The 23,046-nt window shown below is 51.7% G+C and overlaps 1 protein-coding gene across 2 annotated transcripts in view; it reads left to right on the plus strand.

Moving 5' to 3' along the window:
• Positions 1-9,202, plus strand: part of SH3PXD2B (SH3 and PX domains 2B) — a 95,379-nt gene extending 86,177 nt beyond the window's left edge. For both annotated transcript variants that reach the window (XM_080673164.1, XM_080673165.1), the window contains 2 exons: positions 220-345; positions 3,352-9,202. In XM_080673164.1, coding sequence (XP_080529290.1) covers positions 220-345; positions 3,352-4,899 — 1,674 coding nt within the window. In that variant the 3' untranslated portion in view covers positions 4,900-9,202. The remainder of the gene's footprint in view (positions 1-219; positions 346-3,351) is intronic.
• The last annotated feature ends 13,844 nt before the right edge of the window (positions 9,203-23,046 follow it).

Consider the following 23,046-nt stretch of genomic DNA (forward strand, 5'->3'; position numbering starts at 1 on the left):
TCTCTTCACTCTCAAGCCGAAGGGCCAGTGACCCATCTAGGAGATAATGATCGGAGTGGTCCTCTTTGTTTAGTCCCACGGGTCCACCAGCGCCCTGTTGAGGAGGATTATGTGCCCGAGTCCCTTAGCGCGCACACCCACACACACACAGCGTCTCCCCTCCTTCAGCGCCATGGTAATGGACTTCATGGGACTTAGCACTGTGTTTAATCATACCAGCCTCGAGGTCTCAACCTGCCCAAGCCCCCCATCCCACCCCAAGTGGAGGAAGAGTATTACACCATCGCCGAATTCCAGACAACCATCCCTGATGGCATTAGCTTCCAGGCGGGCCTCAAGGTCGAGGTGAGTGAACCTGGTGTCCGACCTGTGATTCTTTTTCTTTTTCTTTTTAATTTATTGTAGTAACACTGGTTAATAACATTATATAAAGTTTTTTACTTAACCAAGTTTGGGTTTTTTTTCTTCTTATGATAAATTCTGCATCCTCTGTTTTCCTCTTCTCTCATTTTGCTTCCTGGTTCATTTCAGTATGGCATTAGCCTTCAGAATTCGTGAGTAGGGCCACATATCTTCCTAGCATGTGTAATGATGATGATACAGGCACCTCTCTGTGCCAGGTACGTTACATACTAATCTTCACAGAAGTTCCGAGAGAAGTCAGTATCTTCAGCCCATTTTACAGATGTACCTGAGACCAGGAGAGGTTAGGTAAATTGCTCATGGGTACATAGCTAGTAAGTAGTGAAGCTGGGATTTGAACCTAGGTATCTTTAGTTTTGAAGACCAGGCTCTTTTCTTTCCTCCTCATTCTTTGGATTTTGAATTTGCTTTTATTCATAATAGCTCTTAGCTTCTCTCTAGTAAGTGAAAACTCCCACAAGTCATAATTAAGAACACAAATGTTTAGCACTTTCACAATAGTACTGTGTATAGAGTGTGAGCTTAGCAAATCCTCACTGATATATTTCATTTTGATTATTTTTAGTATGAACGATTATTGAATTCACGGATGCACCCACAATGACTTGTATGCCCAGAATCCCCTTTAGTTGTTACCATAGCTACCAAGTGTTGGAAAGATGCCAGTCACCCTCAGGTGAAGGGCTTACATTTATCAGCGCCCTTTTCTGGAGAGCGTCCAATGGGACTTAAGTATACGCCTGTCAGGTGCACCCTGCTCTCTCAGTAATCTCTGCTGTAATTTAATAATAGGTAACGTTTACTTTTCAGCATCAGCCACCTGCTGTATGCATTAGCTTATGTGGCCATCATGAAAACCTGCAGTGGGTGTCATTGTTCTTACCATTATCTCTTTTGTGTGGTGTGGAACCTCGGGAATGTGGTTTGTGCAGGGCCATTTGGGCAGTAAGTGGTGAAGCCAGAACTAGAACCCAGGACTGCAGGCCCCGGAGCCCAGCCTCTGCCCCCTCTCCGAGCTGGGCGCAGAGTGCAGCAGCAGAACTATGCCCGCCGCCCTCTTTGCCTGCATTTTATTACCCCGGGCTCAGCTCCTCCCAGGCAGGGTCCCCTTTCCGGGACAGGACCAGATGGTGGGAAAGGCTCAGGCTCTGGAGCCCATCAGCCTGCTTGAACTCCCGCCTCCACTGTGGGCTCTCTTGACCCTCTGCGAGTCCTCAGCTCTCTTGAGGCTCGGTTCTGCATCTGTGAAATGGGATCATAGCCCCCATCTCATGGGGCAGTTGTGAGCATGAGTCAGAGGGCATGCACAGAGCCTGCCAGAGAACTGCAGGTGTTAATTAGCTTGGGCGGCCGTCACAGAAGACCACTGTCGGGGTGGTTTAAACCAGCGGTCGCCAGCCGGTGGTCCACGGACCACTGCTGGTCCGGGAGGTCCGAAAGGGTGGCGACCGCTAGTTTAAACAACGGATTTATTTTCTCACAGTTCCGGAGGCTGGAAGTCCAAGGTCACAGTGTCAGCAGGGTTGGTTTCTCTTGGGGCTTCTCCCCTTGGCTGCCAATGGCCATCTTCCCACTGTGTCCTCACATGGGGTTGTCCCTGCTTCTGTATGTTCTCCTGTGTCCTAATCTCTTGTTATAAGGACACCAGTGGTATGGGATTAGGGCCCACCCTAATGACCCCATTTAACTTAATTACCTTTTAAAGGTTCGATCTCCAAGTAGAGTCACATTCTAAGGTACGGGGCTTCGACACGAGTTTTGGGCAGATCCAACTCAGCTCATAGCAATCAGCATGGGGTACCTTTCGCCCATGTCAATTTAGGTCCATGGGACTGAACGTAAGATCTTAAATACAAAGGGCGATTCCACCCACCGTTCCCTTCAGTGAGTGTGTATCCAGAGGGGGAAGGCGGTGAGATGAAAGTGTGTTTTGCCTCCTTCAACATCAGTTCCCCTCTGTGTACACGTGAGCTGAGTGAGGTGCCCACATTTAAGGATACATGTTTCTTATGCAGCATGGCCGTGAGCACCCGTCAGCCACTTTATTGGTGCTCAGCCAAAGGAGCAGCGACCAGGGCTACTTTGGGCTTCCTATGCATTTCACCTTGAACTTTAGAACTGCAGCAGACACCACGGGGGCCAGGGGCCATCCTGCGTCCCAACCACCTGAGTTGACTTGCAGCTGCATCCAGGTCCTTCCTATCTCCCATGTAGCCTGAGGGCACCACCCGGAGAGAGGGGAGTTAACCCCTGGAGGAAAGGACTGTGAGTCCCGGGGTAACTGTCCCCACCCCCAGTGAGGAGGTCTGATTCTGCATGGTCTCTCGGAGGGTCCCTGGTGGATGAAGCCCCAGTGGCCCAGAGCAATAACCTGCTCATAATAGGCACTCACGTTTCCTGTTTCCTCGCCTGTTACTTCCTGAAATCATCTCCCAAACTAACTGCCTGTGCCCATGTCCATGTGTCAGGGACTGCTTCTGGGGAAATCCAGAGTTAGACTGGTACCCACCCGCGTGAGAGATGTTGCTGACACACGATAGTCTCCATAGGCCAGTGGTCAGCAAACTGCGGCTCGCGAGCCACGGTTTGCTGCTCTGTTGACTAACGAGTTTGCCGACCACTGGGATAGGGGCTTAATCACAAGGAACAACAACAGCCTGTAATTATTGGAATCGAGAGTCTAGGTCAGTGGTCGGCAAACTCATTAGTCAACAGAGCGGCAAACCACGGCTCACGAGCCGCATGTGGCTCGCGAGCCGCAGTTTGCCAACCACTGCCATAGGCTATCCACCATAGATGTTATCTGGGAACCTGCTGAGTGCAAATCCCCGCTTCCAGGACTCAGGTACACGCGGGTCTCCTACACTGCCCTGGTCCACTGGCTCTGGAACCACACCTACTAAGTGCTTTCCTCTTCCTCCCGCCCAGGTGATAGAGAAGAACTTGAGTGGCTGGTGGTACATTCAGATTGAAGATAAGGAAGGATGGGCCCCAGCAACCTTCATTGACAAGTATAAGAAGACCAGCAATGCCTCGAGACCCAACTTCCTGGCTCCCTTGCCCAATGAGATGGCCCAGCTCCGGCTGGGGGATGCAGCGATGGAGAACAGCACGGGCGGTGAAGCAGGCGGCCCCTCTCGGCCCCTGCCCGACGCACCGCTCGGTGCCATGGACTCTGGGATACCGAGGTCCAAAGACTGGAAGGGCGGTAAGGAGGTCCTGAGAAAGGCGCCGTCCGACGTGCCGTGCACAGGCTACGAGGAGATCTCCGACCTCAACCAGGAGGAGAAGCCCAGCCTCCCTCCCCGGAAAGAATCCATCATCAAGTCGGAAGGGGAGCTGCAGGAGCGCGAGCGGCAGAGGCTGGAGCAGCTCAGGGGCTCCTCGCCCAAGCCTCCGGGCGTGATTTTGCCAATGATTCCAGCTAAACACAGCCCCCCGACCCGGGACGGCAAGAAGCCAGAGCCTAAACCTGACAAAAGCAAGGTATTCCAGCTGAAAAATGAGATGGGGCTGGAGTGTGGCCATAAAGTGCTGGCCAAGGAAGTGAAGAAGCCCAACCTCCGGCCCATCTCTAAATCCAAAGCCGACCCGCCGGAGGAGAAGCCGGAAGCCATACCCCAGCACCCCTTCCTGAAGTCCAAACCTCAGGTGAGGCCAAAACCAGCTTCCTCCCCCAGGATCGAGGCACCTCAGGGCGAAGAGCAGGTGGACATCTGCAACCTCAGGAGCAAGCTCAGGCCTGCCAAGCCCCACGAGAAGCCCTTGCTGGACGGAGAGAGCAGCCACCAGGCTGTTGGGGGCCAAGACGCGGCCTTCAGCCGCAGCTTCCTCCCGGGGGAGGGGCCTGGTCGCACTCCGGACAGGACGGGCAAACAGGACGGGCTCAGCCCCAAGGAGATACCCTGCAGACCCCCTCCAAAGCCAGCCAAGACCATGGATCCTGCGCCTAAGAACGTGCCCGTGCCTCTCAAAGAGGCTCCCCAAGAGGCTCCCCAGCAGAGACCCGTGATCCCGCCCCGCAGACCGCCTCCCCCCAAGAAAACCTCCTCCTCACCCAGGCCCCTCCCGGAGCCCATGGGGCTGCAGCGAGAGGCCAGCGAAGGCAGGGCAGCTCCTGCCCCAGGCCGGGCCCTGCTGGTCCCTCCGAAAGCCAAACCTTTCCTGGCCAACTCCTCGGTGGGCCAAGATGACATCCGAGGGAAAGGTGGGCTGGGCCCACGGATGGCGGGCAAGATGGGAGAGAACAGGGAGAAGGCGGCGGCGGCCCCCTTCCCCAGTGCCGACAGCCCGAAGGACTTGTACGTGGCGGTGGCCAACTTCGAAGGGGACGAAGACACTAGCAGCTTCCAGGAGGGGACGGTGTTCGAGGTCCGGGAGAAGAACAGCAGTGGCTGGTGGTTCTGCCAGGTCCTCAGCGGGGCGCCCTCCTGGGAAGGCTGGATTCCTTCCAACTATCTCCGCAAGAAGCCCTAGCCTCCCGCCTCCCCGTGTGGAGGCCCCGCGTGCCCCCGCTGGTGTTACCCACGTATTTAATATGCCTCTTAATTTATCATCCTCCACTCGGTTTCGAAGGAAGGCAGGCTCTGGAGGGCTGTGGTTTCTTCCCTCCCGTGGGCGGAGCCAGCCCTGGAGGCACCGAGGCCACGCCCTTGCTTTCTCTCCACTCGGTATCCCTGCCTTAAGGCCGGTGGCATCGCCACCCTGCTTCCCTGCCCACCCGGCAGCGGGACCGTGACTCTCCAGGCCTCCAGGACCGGAACCCACCACGTGGAGAACCTGCAGAAGGATTTCTCGTTGCTTGGACCCGGCGTAGTGAGGGGCAGTCCCTGTCAGCCCATCCAGCCCGTGACAGCTTGCTCCATGTCTAAAAGCCCAGTGACTTTATTCACCCCGTTTCCCAAATGCCTGGTACCAAAAGGACTTTACTCTATAGAAGTGGGCTCCGTGGCCAATCCCAGGGGCTGTCTTTCTGTCCGAGGCCGCAGGCCCCTGGGCCTCTCAGGTTTGACCAAACGCAACTGCCCCACGAGTGAGTGGGGCTGGAGGTCCACTCGGCCCTCTGCCTCCCAGCTTCTGTCTTGGGAACCTGATCTGTCCTAAAGGGGCGGGTCCAGCCTGGAGCAAGTGCCACCCTCCGGACAATCCCCGCCCCACCCTGGGGCACTTCGCGTCTGTCCACTTAGAGCAAGAGTCTCCCCGTTTGTTTGAAAGAAGAGGACCATTAACAAGCCATGCTCCGTGCTGAGCGCCCTTTTGCTGAGTAGCTAGTCGGTGCCAAACTGTACGCGGCACTTTGCGTTCGTGTTTAACCCTCACGACAACCCTCTCTTGTAATATTATACCCGTTTTACAGGTGAAGAAACTTGGGCGCAGTGTGCCCAAGGCACATTAGCTAGGAAGAGGGGGAAGAGGACTTGAATCCAGGCAGGAGGAGGGAGAACCTTGAGTGCCGGAGCCCTGCTCTTTGCTCCCGAGCTGGTGTCCCCGAGGGAGAGAGCTTATGGAGCAGAGGGAGCTGGGGTGGTCGCACATGCCAGCCTTGAGGGGCCCAGGTGGCTCAAAGACCAGCAGCTGGCTCTCCATCAGGCTGAGCATAGCAAGCAGTGGCCCCCTCGGTTGACAGGGACCCAAGGGCCAGGCAGCGCCTCCTGTCGCTCTGCTGCTGCTTCCCACTCCTCTCTGGCTCTCATGGTTCCTTCCCCTCCCTTCCCCCGCCCCACGCTCCCTGTCTGTCTCACTGAGAGGAACCCAGGGCAGCCCTCCCACCCATTTTGATGGTGTGGTGCTGGTGGGCTGGACTGCCCGGGGGTGAGAGAGCAGCACCCTCCCCACCCCCACCCCTGCAGGAGAGGACGTGGCCCTGTCCTGCCCCAGAGTCTCCGAGTCGGTGTTCGTGTTCGTTGGCTGCCATGCCTTCGGAACCACAAAGCCAGCTTCCCTGGGGGTGCTCGCTGTCCACCTGCAGTGCCAAAGGCCCTCCCCCACCACCTGGGCTCCGGCTGTGTCTGCGGGAGAAGGAATCTCCTCAGACCCCAGACCATCTCGTCCCTTCAGTCTGCCTGTAAGTCCCAGACCCGCAAATCCGGGGGCAGGGCCCCGAGGTACTCCTCGCTGCCCCTGCTCGCCCCCTGGCCCCCGGGGGGAGAAGGGAGGCGGCTGGAAGAGGGCCACCCCACCCCCTCTCCCCGGTCTCCACACTTGGGAGGAGGCCCCGTAGCATGTTTTCCTGAGTGTTTGATCCACTTTGGTTTACACCACTTCGATGAAGCTGTTAGGCAGGATTTGACCACATTTCAACTCTAAATTTTTTTTTCCTAATTCACTTTCTGCTTTCATGGACCTTTTCAGGTCCTGCCTGAGTTCCTACCGCGCCAGGCGCTGGGCGGTCAGGCTGCGCGCTGCCCCCTGCCCGGCTGTAGGAGCTTTGCTTTCCGTTTGCTGATTCCACTGAAGGTGCTTGTCTTTGACCTCATACCCTCCTCCGGGGGATCAGCCGGGTGGGGAGGGACTCGTTCTTTCTCTGGGCAGAATGTTTTTCTGCAAATGAAAGAACTTGCCTTTATTATTATTGTTGTTGTTGTTGTTGTTATTCTGATGGGAACTGAAGGTACTAAAGCCACATTCCTCTCGTTCACTGTTCTTTCCTCAGGATACACTTGAGTCCTGAGGCCCCCTCTCTCAGCATCCTTTGCCACAGGGCGGGCACTTCCCCAGGCACCTGGAAGTGGGGGTCCTGGTGGCAGTGGCTCTCCCTAGCTGTCCTTGACTGTGGACTTACGTTCACACCATCCAGGACTGTGGCCTCTATTCTGTGAGCAATTGACAGAGCAAATGCAGAACTCCCCTGGAGTTTCCGCCGTGGGGATCGGCCTCGGGCTGTAGGAATAGCCCCCACGCCAAGCTCCGGCAGGCCACCGGGGCTCAGACACGCTCCCCCCTTTAGCGCGATCCTCGAGATAGACCTGGGAGGTGCATGAGGTCAGTCCCAGTCTGTAGTGAGAAAACCGAGGCTCAGGGGATGAGGTCACATTCCTGTCTCCATCCAAATAGCGGCGGTGACCAAGCTGAGACTGGGATCCCGGGGTTTGTCTCCCCATGCCCGTGACCTCCTCTGCCCCCAGCAGTGAAATGTGCTTGGGCTTCCAGGGAAGCAGGGGACCCTCCCTGTGACTGTGAGTTTCTCCTCCGCCTGCCCCACGATTACAGGTCAGTGGGTCACAGGTAAATGCCCCTCTGAAAGGCAGGCAGTGACACCACCTCCCCAGCTTACTTCCTGTATTTCATCGTGCATCTTACGGTAACACTACCGCTCGTGGTGCCACCAAATCTTTGGAAAATCCGACTTTTAGGGTTACCACCTGGTAAAATAGGCCTTTGCTGAAATTTTTCCGCTCAGAATTCCTTTGCCATTTGGTGGGGAGGGCTGGAACCGCTTTTACTACCCTCGCCTTCTGCGGAATCCGAGGGCCCAATCAGGCTTCCAGCCTTCGTGATTCTCTGCCGCGGTTTCTCAGGCTGCGTTCTCGGCCTTAAAATATTTCTGAGCCCACGGGGGATTTCATTCCCAGGTGGAAGAGGAGAACAAAGGCCACATTAAAGGGCAGGTGCCGCCCTCAAAGAGCGGAACTGGACATCAAGAGAGAGCAGGTCCGGGGCTTGGCCTTCATCCTTTCATTGTGCCAGGTCTCTAACTGTTGGGTCCACCTACTCCTGGGAGGCCTTGCCCTTGTCTTGGGACTGTGACAGTGGGCACATAACAGCCTTAGCCATCCATGGGCCATCTTGCGCCCCCGTGGTTATCCAGGCCCATCCTTCAGGGCTTTTGCTGCAAGCAGCCATCCCATGCCATAGACCAAAGATGACCTAGTGTCAAGTTGTGGCCCGAATGAGTGGTCATTGGCTCACACGGAGGCCTGAGCGTGCAGGGCGCCCTCCCTTGGCCTGGAGGAATTGCTCCAAACGTAGACACGGTTCTGACTTTGCACAGTTAAAGCCAGGAAGGTGCCACAGCCCACACGGACCACCTGCTGAGGACGCTTCCCACCGCCGCAACCGTCCGGCTCTGTGGGGTGATGTCTGTCTCTGGCGCTACCCTGCGGGTTACTGAGCCCCGCCTCGTGCTTCAACATTCCATCCTCCTTCCCATTTCTACCCTGTGCTCCGGAAGAGGCCTCCCTAGTTCCAGCCAGGGACAAGGGGGCTCAATCTCTTTCCTGGAAGAAGCCAAACCCAGGGCCACAGCCAGCACTTTTCGGGTCTTCTATAGACTCGAGGTGCCCTGCCAGGCTTGTGAGAGCAATAAGCAATTCTGAGGCCACAGGGGTGACCATACCGTACCCCTCCGTGTGCCTGTCCATGCCTTTGTGCCCATTCATGGCGCCCCTTTCACTTCCGGGGTGGTGAGGAGCGATGGGCACCTTAGCCACAGCCCACGTGTCCTGCATCAGGGAGCCGCCACGTCTGTAGGCCATTCCTGCGTCCCTCCAGGAGCAGCGGGCTCCGGCGCTGTTGCCCGCCACCTCATGTCCACTCCCAGGATGATGCTGGCGATCTCTGGACACTCAGTACTCCTGTCCCCTCTCGGCAAATGGACAAATTCTGGTGGTGGTTTTTGTTTCCTTTTAACACAAAAAAATACGTGAGGATATATAATGTGAGGGGGGTGGTGGTGAACAATTAGCTGTAGCATGTATAGACTATATACTTATCATTAGACTTTTTTCTTTTTTTTTTTTTTTTTAATAAAAAAAATAGTGCTTGACTGGTTTCAAGCTTCATTGTGAAGATGCCGTGTCTGTGGATTTATTGGGCTGCGTAGTGGGTGCATAGCTTTTGCCCTGGCATCTTGGCCTGCAGTTTTGAGGTCCGAGCATAGAAGTGAATGGGAGCGTTTGTGTGGGGGCATTGCCCAGCAATAGGGCTGACTTCTCTCTCTGGGCCCTGGTGCACCTTGATTCTTCCCACAACATTGTCCAGAAACCAAGGGAAAACTGTGTCTCCCACATGTTAGCTCCGCCTCAGCCGGAGCACATGGCAGGGCCAGGGAGTCAAGCTCCTCCTGTTGTCTGACAGGCAGGTGTGTGTGTGGTGCAGGCTGGGGGGTCTGCAGGGACTGCCCAGGCCATCTGCTCCCAGGAGGTGGACGCCATTGCCTGAGCATTTATGACTTTCCCAGGGGCAGAGCCAAGACAGAACCAACCCCAGTGTGCAGCCTTCTTGCTTCCAGGTAAGTCTTTAAACTAAAGGACACCCACCTTCCTAGGGCGAGGAGAGCAGGACTGGCAGAGTCCTGAACAGAACTGCCAGCGGAGTTTACATACAATGTCCATCCTCCCTCGGAGGAAACATTGCAAAGACATCCGTGCCTGCTGGCAGACCTTGCTTAGGGATAGTGGTCATTCATTACGGTGCTCTCTCTGTTCCCATAAGGAAAAGCATTAGGTGGGCCGAAACCGGTTTGGCTCAGTGGATAGAGCGTCGGCCTGCGAACTGAAGGGTCCCGGGTTCAATTCCGGTCAGGGGCATGTGCCTTGGTTGCGGGCACATCCCCAGTGGGAGGTGTGCAGGAGGCAGCTGATCGATGTTTCTCTCTCATCGATGTTTCTGACTCTCTATCTCTCTCCCTTCCTCTCTGTAAAATATCAATAAAATATATTTTTTAAAAAAAAGCATTAGGTGGTTCAGGTCCCCCTTGGAAGCATTTTCTCCCAAATCTTCCAAACCAGGAGTGCTTAGCCATTAGGATACAAGCAGGTTGGGCGTCCCTGACAGGTATAGAGGGGCACTGGGCCTCCTGGGATGGGAACTGGACCGTGGCCAGGAACCAGGCCTGACCTATTCTCCGAGGGCACTCATCCCCCACCTCCTGCAGGTCTCACTTGGAAGGAGTGCCCACCGTGGGGCTGTTCCTCTGAGTCCAGGGTCCTTAACGTCCATCCCTTCTCCGGTTCCATGTCCATCTGTTCCTCACATTCTTGCCGCCCAGGCTTCCCAGCCAGTGATTCTCGGATTTTAGTGACCCTAGAATGAGCCAGGGAGCTTGTCCAAGTGCCCGTTCCTGGGCTGCACCCCTCAAAGTCTGAATCCACAGGAATCTGTATCCTTTAAAAAGCACATGGTGAGGAAGTAGTCCGAGTGCTCCTTCTGAGCAACCGCCAGGCTCAGCACCTTGCCTGGTGGCATCGAGAGTGTTCAAATATGGTGCTTTGTCCAATTCTTAACCAACGTCACCCGTAATTCCATGAGCCTTTGCTGTGTTCCAGGCCTGTGGGGCACACGGCATACACTTTCACTTCATCCTCAAAATGCTCCATGAAGTCGATACCTGCATTTGACCCGTGAAGAAGGCACTGGGTCAAGGTCTCCCAGAGCTAGTGTGGCGTGTGGTTCTATGCAAGCTCTTGTACCGCACACGGTGCCCCTCCCACGTGCTAACCGAAGCATAGATCTCACCCTGATGATGCAATTAGTTCCTGGGTTCAAGATGGTCCTCAAGAAATACTTCCTCTTCCAAAAACCCAAGTCCCTAAAAAGGAAAAGCTCTAACTTCCGCTGAGCACATGCTATTGGCTGGGGACCTTGTAGATCTATTTAATCTCCACTGCAGTTCTAGGTAGGAATTCTTATACCCATTTTATGGATGGAAGTTAATAGTCCGAGACTAAGTTTATCCATGGTCATAGCTAATCTGAGGATGAACTCAGATAGCCTAACTCCAAAGCCCCTCACATCCAAAGACCTGGAATCTCCCAAGTCTACCTTCTTCACTCGGCACTTTCCAAAGTGTGTTTCCCAGAACAAATGCCAATGAATGCTTTGAAGGAAGTGTTCCGTGCGCACGTTCGTTTAGGAAATAAGCAGTTTCTTTACTGCAGGGCTTCTCGAAGCCTATTATACAATAACAAGCAGTTTCTACTCGGTTGCTCAGACGTACTTGACCATGAAGCCATTCACAGGAGCAGTGTTTCATGTAATGTAAAAGCTGGAAAACGTCACATTTTACATTTCAACTCTACCTTGAATTCTCTCTGAACCACAACCCTTAGCCAATCCCTCACCCTAATTCCAGCTGTAACTCGCCCCACTCAAGGCAATCCTGTCTTTAATACCAACATTCACAGCATCACAGGATACTGTACTTCTCCGAATGGACAGCTGCACATGAACTTGGACATCTCCTATTTGCTATTGGCCTGACGCGGAGAAATCCGAATGGATTTCCCCGTTGTCTGTTGGCTGCTGACTCGGCTCATTTCAGCTGATTCATTGTAATAAAATAGATATACAAAATTAAGAGTGTCTAAAGGATAAGCTAAAAAACTTAGAATGAGCCCTGACCGGTTTGGCTCAGTGGATAGAGTGTCGGCCTGCGGACTCAAGGGTCCCGGGTTCGATTCCAGTCAAGGGCATGTACCCTAGTTGCGGGCACATACCCGGTGGGGAGTGTGCAGGAGGCAGCTGATCGATGTTTCTCTCTCATCGATGTTTCTAACTCTCCCACTCCCCTCCTCTCTGTAAAATATCAATAAAATATATTTTTTTTAAAAAAAGAGTGTCTAAAGGATAAGCTAAAAAAACTTAGAATGAGCCCTAACCAGTTTGGCTATCGAGCATCGGCCTGCGGACTGAAGGGTCCCAGGTTTGATTCCGGTCAAGGACATGTACCTTGGTTGTGGGCACTTCCCCAGTAGGGGGTGTGCAGGAGGCAGCTGATCGATGTTTCTAACTCTCTATCCCTCTCCCTTCCTCTCTGTAAAAAAAATAAAATATATTTTAAAAAAATAAAAATAAAAAACTTATAATGAAAAGATCTAATTTTCCACTGTGCTTCGGCGGCCAGTCTTACGCGTCCACCTAGGGCGCACAGACCCCGCTTTGTAAACCACTGACAAAGGAACGGTGAGGGACGCTCGGGTTAGACAGAGCTCAGTGTGAGTTCTGGCTCTCATACACACGACCTCTGTGAGGCTTAGCATCCTCATCTGTAAAACGGGGACCAGAAAGCCTTTCCCACGGAGTTGGGAAGAGGACTGGAAGTCATGTGTGCCTCACACGCAGAATTAATCGTCGTCAAACGCTTTCGTTGCCCGGTGCAGGAGTTGGCAAACTGCTTAAAGAGTCAGATAGTAAATACTTTGGGCTTTGGGAGCGAGCCAGGAGGCAAAACCAGAATGGTATGCAAGGACTTACATAACTACTTCAAATGTAATCGTTTAGCCTGTGAAAACCATGCTTAGCTCTGTACAAACACAGGCAGCGGGCGGGATGAGGCCCTGGGGCGGTAGTTTGCCAACCCCCCTGGCCCAGGGAAGCTTCATCTCCTATTTTATTACTTTTCTCTAAATGAAAGCTTTTCCATCGTGTGTTTATGGAACATCAGCCCCTCACATGATCGTGGCAAAGCATCGTGTGGCCAAATCTACTTGGCAACCACCGAGCGAGCATCTTCCAAGCCTCCTCCTTGGGGATCCGTGTCACACGCTGCGTGTGAAAGGTCCTGAGAAGCCTGCCATCGCGAACCCGTTTACCCTGCGCTAACCCAGTGTTTCCAAATTGTATTTGACAACGGGATTCTTTTTTTTCCCATCTAACACTTAGGAACATCCCACAGAACATACTTCGGAAAATGCCATTGTAGATCCCAGAATTTAATCGTTATTCAGAATGTCACGGTGTTAAATTGAGTCCAGGCCCCATAAAGCGAGCAGCTGAGGACTGTGACTTGGATGGTGTGTCTTAGGATCTTCAGCGGAGTAACCCGGCCAACTCAGTCCTCCTTTGGAAGGAACTGAATTTTTCTCCCTGGGTGTATCTCGGGAGTGCCGAGAACCAATTCCAGCATGTAATGATTACAAGAGTTCCGTCAAAAGGTTGATGGGACTTGGGGGGGCTCAACAGGGTTGAGTCAAATGTAGTTTACCTGTTGGAAACAGCTGAAAGGCACTTCCCCCAAACCTGAATAGGATAATAGTTTGCTGCCAGACAGCTCAGGACATTTTATTGCCTCCTGTTGGCCAAACATCTGAACAGCTGTAGGCTATTCCCCAAACTGACAATGTTTCTGTATCTCCTTTGATACCGTACCCTTTGAAGGGTATATTTCCACCTTGCCTTAGGATAAATCGTCTTGAATAAAAGCACAGGGTCCTGAGACAAGGAGAGTCTTCAGTTCCCTTTAGCTGAAGCTCCTCTGACCCCCAATGCCTTTCAAAAATAGCTTTCGTCCTTGGACTCTTTAATCATCTACGAGCAGCCCCCTTCTCCAGAATGCTGAACCCTTTGTAAGGCTGGGAAAAGAACCCCGCACGGGATCACGTGGAGGGCATCGGGAAGTCCCTCTGCGAAGGTTCAAGGTGCCTGAGAGGGCACGTGTGCACCGTGGGAAGTAAGCAGCAGCCACTGGGTGTCCTTGGAGGAGATTGGAGAACCAGGTCCTGTCCTTGCAGTGTGAACATGAACTTGCTAAGCTGCTTTCCGTGTATTTTTTTTTTTTTCCACTGGGGTCAAATACACTGCTTCGGTACCATCTTAGTCCGTTCGGGCAGCTCTAACAAAGTGCCATCGACTGGGTGGCTCACACACAACGAAAACTGATTTCTCACCGTTCTGGAGGTTGGAAGTCTGAGACCAGGGCGCCAGCATGGTCGGGTTTTGAGGGGGGCCCTCTTGTGGGCTGCAAACTGCTCCCTTCTTGTTGTATCTTCACATGGTGGGAAGAGACCAAATCGGCTCTCTGGCCTCTTCTTCTAAGAGCACTATTCTCATCTATCAGGGCCCCACCCTCATGGCCTAATCACCTCCTAAGGGCCTTGCCTCCAAATATCACATTGGGGATTCGATTTCAAGCTATGAATTTTGAAGGGACACAGACATTCAGTCCATAACGTGTGTTAAGTCCAACTTGGTTCTCTTCTCATTAGCCCATGATATTGGGAGTACCAGCCTGGGGCACCCGTTCACTGGTTTATAGAACACAGTGGTGGAGGTTGGCATTCATATGCCTATTCCTCTTTAAAAAAAAAAAAAAAACATCACCAAAATGGAAATGCAGAGCGTACATGTTCTCATAGAGAAGTTTTATACCCAAGTTAGGACACACTGTTTCCCTGTTTCATCATAACCCTCCTGTTCACAGGGCCAGGCCCTGGGGCTGAGCAGACAGACATGCTCCATTGGAAAGTCTTTTTGCCACCCGCCTCTCCACTTCCCGTCAGCACCCCGGGCGTGTGGAGGAGGGTGCACAGAAGCCCTGGGTTTGTTCTGGAAGGCACTCAGAAGTGCCGGGATCACCCAGTGACTCACTTCCACGCCGAGGCTGGCTCCTGGGGAGCACACAGCAGCAGTGTGTTGAGAGAATACCCAAAGCCGCTTCTGGAACTGCATTTCTACCCCAACATTCGTTAGGGGGGAGGGAGGGACTTGGGAGTCAAGATTTAAGCAATTTAAGCAGCAAGTTATTTGACACATGTTTATACTAAACAGGGATATGGCCGAAACCGGTTTGGCTCAATGGATAGAGCGTCAGCCTGAGGACTGAAAGGTCCCAGGTTCGATTCCGGTCAAGGGCATGTACCTTGGTTGCGGGCACGTCCCCAGTAGGGGGTGTGCAGGAGGCAGCTGGTCGATGTTTCTCTCCCATCGATGTTTCTAACTCTCTATCCCTCTCCCTTCCTCTCTGTAAAAAATCAATAAAATATGTGTTTAAAAAAATAAAAATAGCCCTGACCGGTTTGGCTCAGTGGATAGAGCGTCGGCCTGCGTACTGAAGAGTCCCGGGTTCGATTCCGGTCAAGGGCATGTACCTGGGTTGCAGGCACATCCCCAGTAGGAGGTGTGCAGGAGGCAGCTGATCGATGTTTCTCTCTCATCGATGTTTCTAACTATCTATCCTCTCCCTTTTCTCTCTGTAAGAAATCAATAAAATATATTTAAATAAATAAATAAATAAAAATAAATAAATAAAAAAATAAAATAAACAGGGATATGTTGTGCAATAGAATAGAAAGCTTGCCTGCGCTTTTAAGAGAAAACTGCAGACTTTGAAGAAATGGTTTCGCTGGGCTGCTCAGGGTCAGCCCCAGGCCCCAGGCCCCAGGCCCCTGTGGGAACTTGAGTAGGTCAAGTTTGAGAAGCTACGTGATTCATCAGCAAGGAGCGCAGAGCCCTTTAGACCTCTTTCCATGAACGTCTTATTTTTGATCCAAACCAGATGCCCCACGGAGCGGGGAGGAGCTTAGAGTGTCCCCAAGAAACAGGACACTCCATGTCAGCGCTTATTGTTTCTCAAAGCAAATGCTTTTGAGAACTTCCTGCTTTTCAAAACTTTCAATCCTTCTGGTCACTTCATGGGGAGTGTCTATATTGAGTTGTACCTCTACTTAATCACCTTAACGAAAACAACGTGGGCCCAGCTGGCGTGGTTCAGTGGTTGAGTGTTGACCTGTGAACCAGGAGGTCACGGTTCGATTCCAGTCTTGGCCTTTTCCCCGGGTTGCGGGCTCGATCCCCAGGGTGGGGCATGCAGGAGGCAGCCGATCAATGATTCTCTCCTCAGTGATGTTTCTCTCTCTCTCTCCCTCTCCCTTCCTCTCTGAAATCAATAAAAATATATTTTTTTAAAAAAGAAAACAACTTGTTAATTTTTCAGCTAAGGAGTACCAGTTTGGGGGTGGGGTGGAAAGGGAACACCTGAATTCCCACGGGTGCACCTCCAGCATTTAGCATCAGGACCTGGGACTCAGGTAAGACCAAGTGGTTCAGGTGCTACCTCACCATCCCCTGCCTGTCCTCACCCACGCACAGGCCCGAGTTCAGGGAAAAGGATAAGGGTTCCCACCTCTGTGCTTACCACTCATCATCGAAAGCTGGATAGTCCAACAGTAACTAAAATGTCCCTCTGCCCTAACCGGTTTGGCTCAGTGGATAGAGCGTCGGCCTGCGGACTGAAGGGTCCCGGGTTCGATTCCGGTCAAGGGCATGTACCTTGGTCGCGGGCACATCCCCAGTGGGAGGTGTGCAGGAGGCAGCTGATCGATGTTTCTCTCCCATTGATGTTTCTAACTCGCTATCCTTCTCCCTTCCTCTCTGTAAAAAATCAATAAAATATATTTAAAAAAATAAAATAAAATAAAATAAAATGTCCCTTCTGTGTGGGCTGAAAGACAGCTGCCCTGTGGTAGGCTAGCAAGTGGCTTTGGTGGCAGGAAGAAGAGAGAGCTAGCATCGCCTCAGACTGCTTGCTCTCCTTCAGCCTAAAGGGTCAGTATGTTCCCTGCAGAGCCAAAGTCCGCCCGTCACCTCCAACAGTGGGTCAGTAACATCAGCAAAGAACACACACACTCGCCACTCACGTCAGTTATGAACCCAACGTGCCCTGGCTGAGGCGCCTGCACAGGCATCCCTGTGGCCCCCAGCAGACCTATGACAGACAGACTTCCAAGGGACAGAACTGCCTTGGCACAAGACGACTGAGTCTAGAGCCCTATGGACATCCTGAAACCATCTTCATGCGTGAGGCTCCTGGGGCCTGCTCCGGGCCAGGCTTGGTGCTGGGAGCTGAGGATGGAGAGATCTCTGAGAGAAGTAGCGTCTATGCCAGCCGTGGGCAAACTACGGCCTGCGGGCCGGATCTGGCTGTTCTATCCGGTTCTCTTGCTCTCCCCTCCGCTCCTTTACTTTGAATTTATATTAGTTTACACAAACACTCCATCCATGCTTTTGTTCCGGCCCTCCGGTCCAGTTTAAGAACCCATTGTGGCCCTTGAGTCAAAAAGTTTGCCCACCCCTGGTCTAGAGCCACAAAGGGGACCCACAAACAACTGCAGGAAACTGGGGAGAGTCCAAAATAGGGGCCCCTCAAGGTGAGGGCAGTGTTTCCTAAGCTTGAGCTGTTGAGTAGCACCCTCGCAAATGTTGCCATGTCCACATGCCACCTGTTGCAGCATTTACTTCATATTTTACTTTAAGTTCATTAACTCAGCCCAGCCAGCTCGGCTCAGCGGTTGAGCGCCCACCTATGAGGCAGGAGGTCATGGTTTGATTCCCGGTCAGGTCACATGCCCAGGTTGCAGGCTTGATCCCCAGTATGGGGCGTGCAGGAGGCAGCTGATTAATGATTCTCTCTTATCATGGATGTTTCTATCTCTCTCTCCCTCTCCCTTCCTCTCTGAAATCAACAAACATATATTAAAAGTAAATAAATAAATTTACTAACTCAAAAGTTAAATATAGTTCTTTGAAGGGAAGCATTCTATCATGAAAAGTTGTATAGTTTTCCATTATTAGTAGGTAGCTCTGAAAGTAATGAGTGGAAGTGAAATGGTGTCAGCGAGGTACAGTTAGTTACCTATTGAAAGTTCTGACTTTGAGTTCTCTCTCTCTCTCTCTCTCTCTCTCTGCCTCTCTCTCTCTCTCTCCCTCTGTTAATAGGAGATTAGCATGTGTTAAGGAGGTGTCAAAGACAAGCTAACACCAAACTGAGATTTTATAGTTCTAAAAGGAAAAGAATTGCAGTGCAAAAAATGGTACTAACTTGTACACTGTAATTTGATGTCATTTCATGCATGTGAAAATACCACCCAAATTGCCTTTCCCACACTGGATTAATCGGAATGCTTTTGTTAGGTCTAGGAGGCAGGAGACAATTTAAGCCAAGCACAGACTAGCCGTGACGGGAGAAATGTAATGACGGCACTCTGGGCGCTGGGAAGCAGTACGTTTTCATAACTGCAAAGTGAAATCTGAACAGGACCGCCCCCTGTGATTACCCTTTTCAGGATCTAATAATGCTTTAATAATGCTAGAGGAGAAACCAAGATGGCGGCATAGGTAAACACCTAAACTGCTGCCTCGCACAACAATTTCAAAACTACAACTAAAAGACAGAACGGACACCATCCAGAACCGCAGGAAAGCTGACTGAGTGAAAATTCTACAACTAGAAGGATAGAAAAAAGCTCACAGAGAATTGGAGGTACGGCAAAGGGTCTTTGTGCACGCAGAGAGGAAGGGCGGCTGAGAGCCTGGCTGACTTTCTCTGGCGGAAGGGGGAAGGGAGCCCCCGAACGCACTGAACCCCAGTTCTGACTGCACTGAACCCCTGTTCCGGGCGAGCCCCTGGGGACCCACGCTCTTGTTGGGGGAGTCTGGACTCTCAGGCGGAGACTAGGGAGCCGGGGAAGGCGGAGGACTGAAAGTCCGCTCGCGCCAGTGCGCACAAAGGCCGCGGAGGTTGCCACAGGCTTTCCCTAGTGGAAGGGAGTCAGAGGCTCCTGACGGCACTGAACCCCAGTTCTGACTGAAGTGAGCCCCAGTTCTGACTGCAGTGAACCCCAGTTCCAGGCGAGCCCCTGGGGACCCACGCTCTTGTGGGGGGAGTCTGGACTCTCAGGCGGAGACTCGGGAGCCGGGGAAGGCGGAGGACTGAAAGTCCGCTCGCGCCAGTGCGCACAAAGGCCGCGGAGGTTGCCACAGGCTTTCCCTAGTGGAAGGGAGTCAGAGGCTCCTGACGGCACTGAGCCCCAGTTCTGACTGCACTGAACCCCAGTTCCAGGCGCGCCCCTGGGGAACCACGCTCTTGTGGGGGGAGTCTGGACTCTCAGGCGGAGACTCGGGAGCCGGGGAAGGCGGAGGACTGAAAGTGCGCGCGCGCCAGTGCGCACAAAGGCTGCGGAGGTTGCCACAGGCTTTCCCTAGTGGAAGGGAGTCAGAGGCTCCTGACGGCACTGAGCCCCAGTTCTGACTGCAGTGAACCCCAGTTCCAGGCGAGCCCCTGGGGAACCACGCTCTTGTGGGGGGAGTCTGGACTCTCGGGCGGAGAATCGGGAGCCGGGAAGGCAGAGGACTGAAGGCACACACGTGCGCGCAAGGGCAAGGCTGACGGGAAGCCAAGACTGAGACTCCACCCCATCCAAGCTGAGCACAGAGGCTATTGCAATTTGGCAAGTCTAATCCTATAAGGCTGTCTCCAGCACCGGACTTCTCCCAGCATAGACACAGCTGATCCTTACAGCCAACTGGCCCAGAGGTCAATTCTTCCCAGTGATACCAACAACAATAAAGACTTAATTACAACAAGGCTGTACACACAGTCCACAAAGGTGTGCACCAAGAGTGTCCACCTCAGGTTAACTGGGGAGGCAGACCCACTGGGCCAAATTGGAAACCTAGCACACAAATCTACCAACTCAGGGAAGCAGTGAAAATGCGGCGTCTAAGAATCAGATCACAAACGAAAGAAATGGAGGAAAACAAACGACTGGATATAGAATTCAAAACCACGGTTATAAGGCTTTTTAAGAATATCCTAGAAAAGGCCGATAAATATAACGAGACCCTCGAAGAGATGAAAAAGGACCAACTAGAAATTAAACATACACTGACTGAAATAAAAAATATTATACAGAGACCCAAAAACAGACAAGAGGAACACAAAAATCAAGTCAAAGAATTGAAATACAAAGAAGCAAAAAACACTCAACCGAAAAAGCAAAAAGCAAAAAAAAAAAATCCAAAAAGTTGAAGATAATGTAAGAAGACTCTGGGACAACTTCAAGCGTACCAACATCAGAATTATGGGGGTGCCAGAAGAAGAGAGAGAGCAAGATACTGAAAACCTATTTGAAGAAATAATGACCGAAAACTTCCCCCACCTGGTGAAAGAAATAGACTTACAAGTCCAGGAAGCCAACAGAACCCCAAACAAAAGGAATCCAAAGAGGACCACACCAAGACACATCATAATTAAAATGCCAAGGGCAAAAGACAAAGAGAGAATATTAAAAGCAGCAAGAGAAAAACAGTTAGTTACCTACAAGGGAGCACCCATACGACTGTCAGCTGACTTTTCAACAGAAACTATGCAGGCCAGACGGGAGTGGCAAGAAATTTTCAATGTGATGAATAGCAAGAACCTACAACCAAGATTACTCTACCCAGCAAAGCTATCATTCAGAATTGAAGGGCAGATAAAGAGTTTCACAGACAAGAAAAAGCTAAAGGAGTTCATCACCACCAAACCAGTATTATATGAAATGCTGAAAGGTATTCTTAAAGAAGAGGAAGAAGAAAAAAGGAAAGATAAAAATTATGAACAACAAATACATATCTATCAACAAGTGAACCTAAAAATCAAGTGAATTAAAAACCTGAGGAACAGAATAATCTGGTGAATATAATAGAATCAGGGGCATAGAAAGGGAGTGGACTGATAATTCTCAGGGGGAAAGGGGTATGGGGGGTTCAGGAAGAGACTGGACAAAAATCATACACCTATGGATGAGGACAGTGGGGGGTAGGTAAGGGCAGAAGGTGGGGTGGGAAATGGGTGGAGGGGAGCTATGGGGGAAAAAGGGAGAAATAATTGTAATAATCTGAATAAATATTTATTTTTAAAAAAATAATGCTAGAAATAATTTTGATTTTAATTAAAATTCTTTTGTTGGCAGTGATAACGGCATCAGGCATTAGATGGGTGGAATCAGACTGGACCTCAGTTCAGCAACCTCAGTACTTGAGTTCTGGCTAAGAAAGAATTCAGAGCCCAGACTCAAACTATAAAAGAAGTTTATTTAGAAAGGCAAGAGACAGGCAGAGAGAGAGGAGGGTGAGGGGAGGAAAGGAGAAGAGAGGAGAGCAGAGAGCAGAGAGCAGAGAGAGAGAGAGTTTTTCTGGGCCTGGAGCTGAAACAGCTGGGGCCTAGATGTATTTGATTCTGGTCAGAACCTCACGTCCTGGGGGCTTAATGCTTAAGGGCTATGTTCCACCTAGTCCCCATGTTCATTTCCCCTTTAAGGGGGTATAACCTGCATGACTAGCAACATGGCAGGGGAGGAAAGGTCAGGGGAGGGTCTGGACCACATGACCATCCATAGGAAAGGTCGCGGGGTATAAGCATGACCAGGGATATGCTAGGGGAGGGAAGGTCACCCTGGGGGCAAGGTTCCAGCCCAGTTTTGCCCATTGCCAGGTACCCAGGGCTTTCCACGCTGGGGACCTTCCATACCTGGCCCATTGTCCTTGCTATGCTCTCGCTGTCTAACTGCCTACCACTCTTTGAGCCTCTTTTCACGACACTACTGAATTCTAGTAAGATTGTTTAAATCTTTGTGTGGAAGGAAACAAAAGCAAGAATTCTTTATAGAGAACGTTGCTATAACACCACACTGCGCAGTAATCCTGTGTTTATGTGTCTGTCTCCCCACCAGGCTGGCACCCCTGTGGGCAAGGGATCTGTTACTTTTCTGTCTCCTTGAGTATGTGGTAAAGATGGGGGTGGGGGTGCATTATTATAGTGCTCAGTGTCAGCTGTCTGAACGCGCCCACCCAGTTAGGGTAGTAGGAGGCGAAGAAAAAAAAATCAAACAAATACTCTAGTGTAATGTGAAACAATGTAGTATGGTAATGAATTTGAGTTTAGACAGAACTAAATTCTCACCTATAAAGTGAGAAGAATAGCACCTGCCTCACAGGGTTGGTGTAAGGATTAAATGAGCTGATAGGTGTGGAGCCATTAGCACAGTGCTAGCACATAGTAAACACTCCGTTGTTGGTAACTATCATTATTTTGTTGTTGTTATTGATATAACTACTCACACAAATTATCATGGTTGTTTGTTTTTTTAAAATATATTTTTATTGATTTCAGAGAGGAAGGGAGAGGGAGAGAGAGAAATATCAATGATGAGAGCCAGTGATCGGCAGCCTCCTGCACGCCCCCTACTGGGGATCGAGCCTGCAACCCGGGCATGTGCCCTGACCCGGAATCAATCAAACCGTGACCTCCGAGTTCTTAGGAGGAAGTTCAACCACTGAGCCACGCCAGCCGGGCCCAGTTATCACGCTTGAATGGAGTGGACATTGTGAGTTGCAGCTGCCTGTAACTCACTTTCCTTTCTTCATTTTCTTACGGGAACCAATTTTCCCTTCCTCTCCATCCTCGTGATTTGAAAGGGATGGGCTTCGCTCATTGGCTGAGAACGATAGGCACATGATCCAGGCCTGGCCAATCAGGACAGCCCAGGCTTCTGGCTCCCATTGGCTCAAAGCCAAGCCAATGAGACGCCACCTCAGGAGCTTTGCCGGACATTTTGAGGAAGAGGAACTCTTCTCTGCCTGGAAGTCTTGCGGGCTCCCCTCGTGGGCACAGTCCTCTGAGGTGCAGTTTTGGGTGGGGAGGCATTTCCGGGGACTAACCAAACTGAGGCCCTATCTCTCACCTACCTGCAGAGGGAGCAGTTCTGGCTCCGTCTTCCTGTCGTCAGAAGGTATGTTTGTTTTTTTAATCTTTAGTGTTGAAAGTATTACGTCATACCCCCTCTCCCCCCTGAAGGAATGTTCATTTCAGCTAGGTGGGCCAGAAGGTGAGGGTATAGCGGTCAGCACTGCTTGCTTTTAAATGCAGCAAAAATGCCAAGCTGCACCCCCCTGTAGCTCTGGGACACCCGTGCTTGGCGGGTCCCTGCTGCTTGAAGCCCTGCAGTGAGGCCTCACCTGCGGGGCATGAAGTCTACGCCCTTTCACCGGCTCACGGTTCCTCGGCCAGTGCGCCAAGCATTGTTCTATAGGCTCCTGGGAGACAAAATTAAATAAAACCTGCTTCCTAACCCCTCAAGCTAGAGAGAC

The sequence above is a fragment of the Plecotus auritus genome (genome assembly GCF_963455305.1).
Source record: "Plecotus auritus genome assembly, chromosome: 6".
Taxonomy (NCBI): domain Eukaryota; kingdom Metazoa; phylum Chordata; class Mammalia; order Chiroptera; family Vespertilionidae; genus Plecotus; species Plecotus auritus.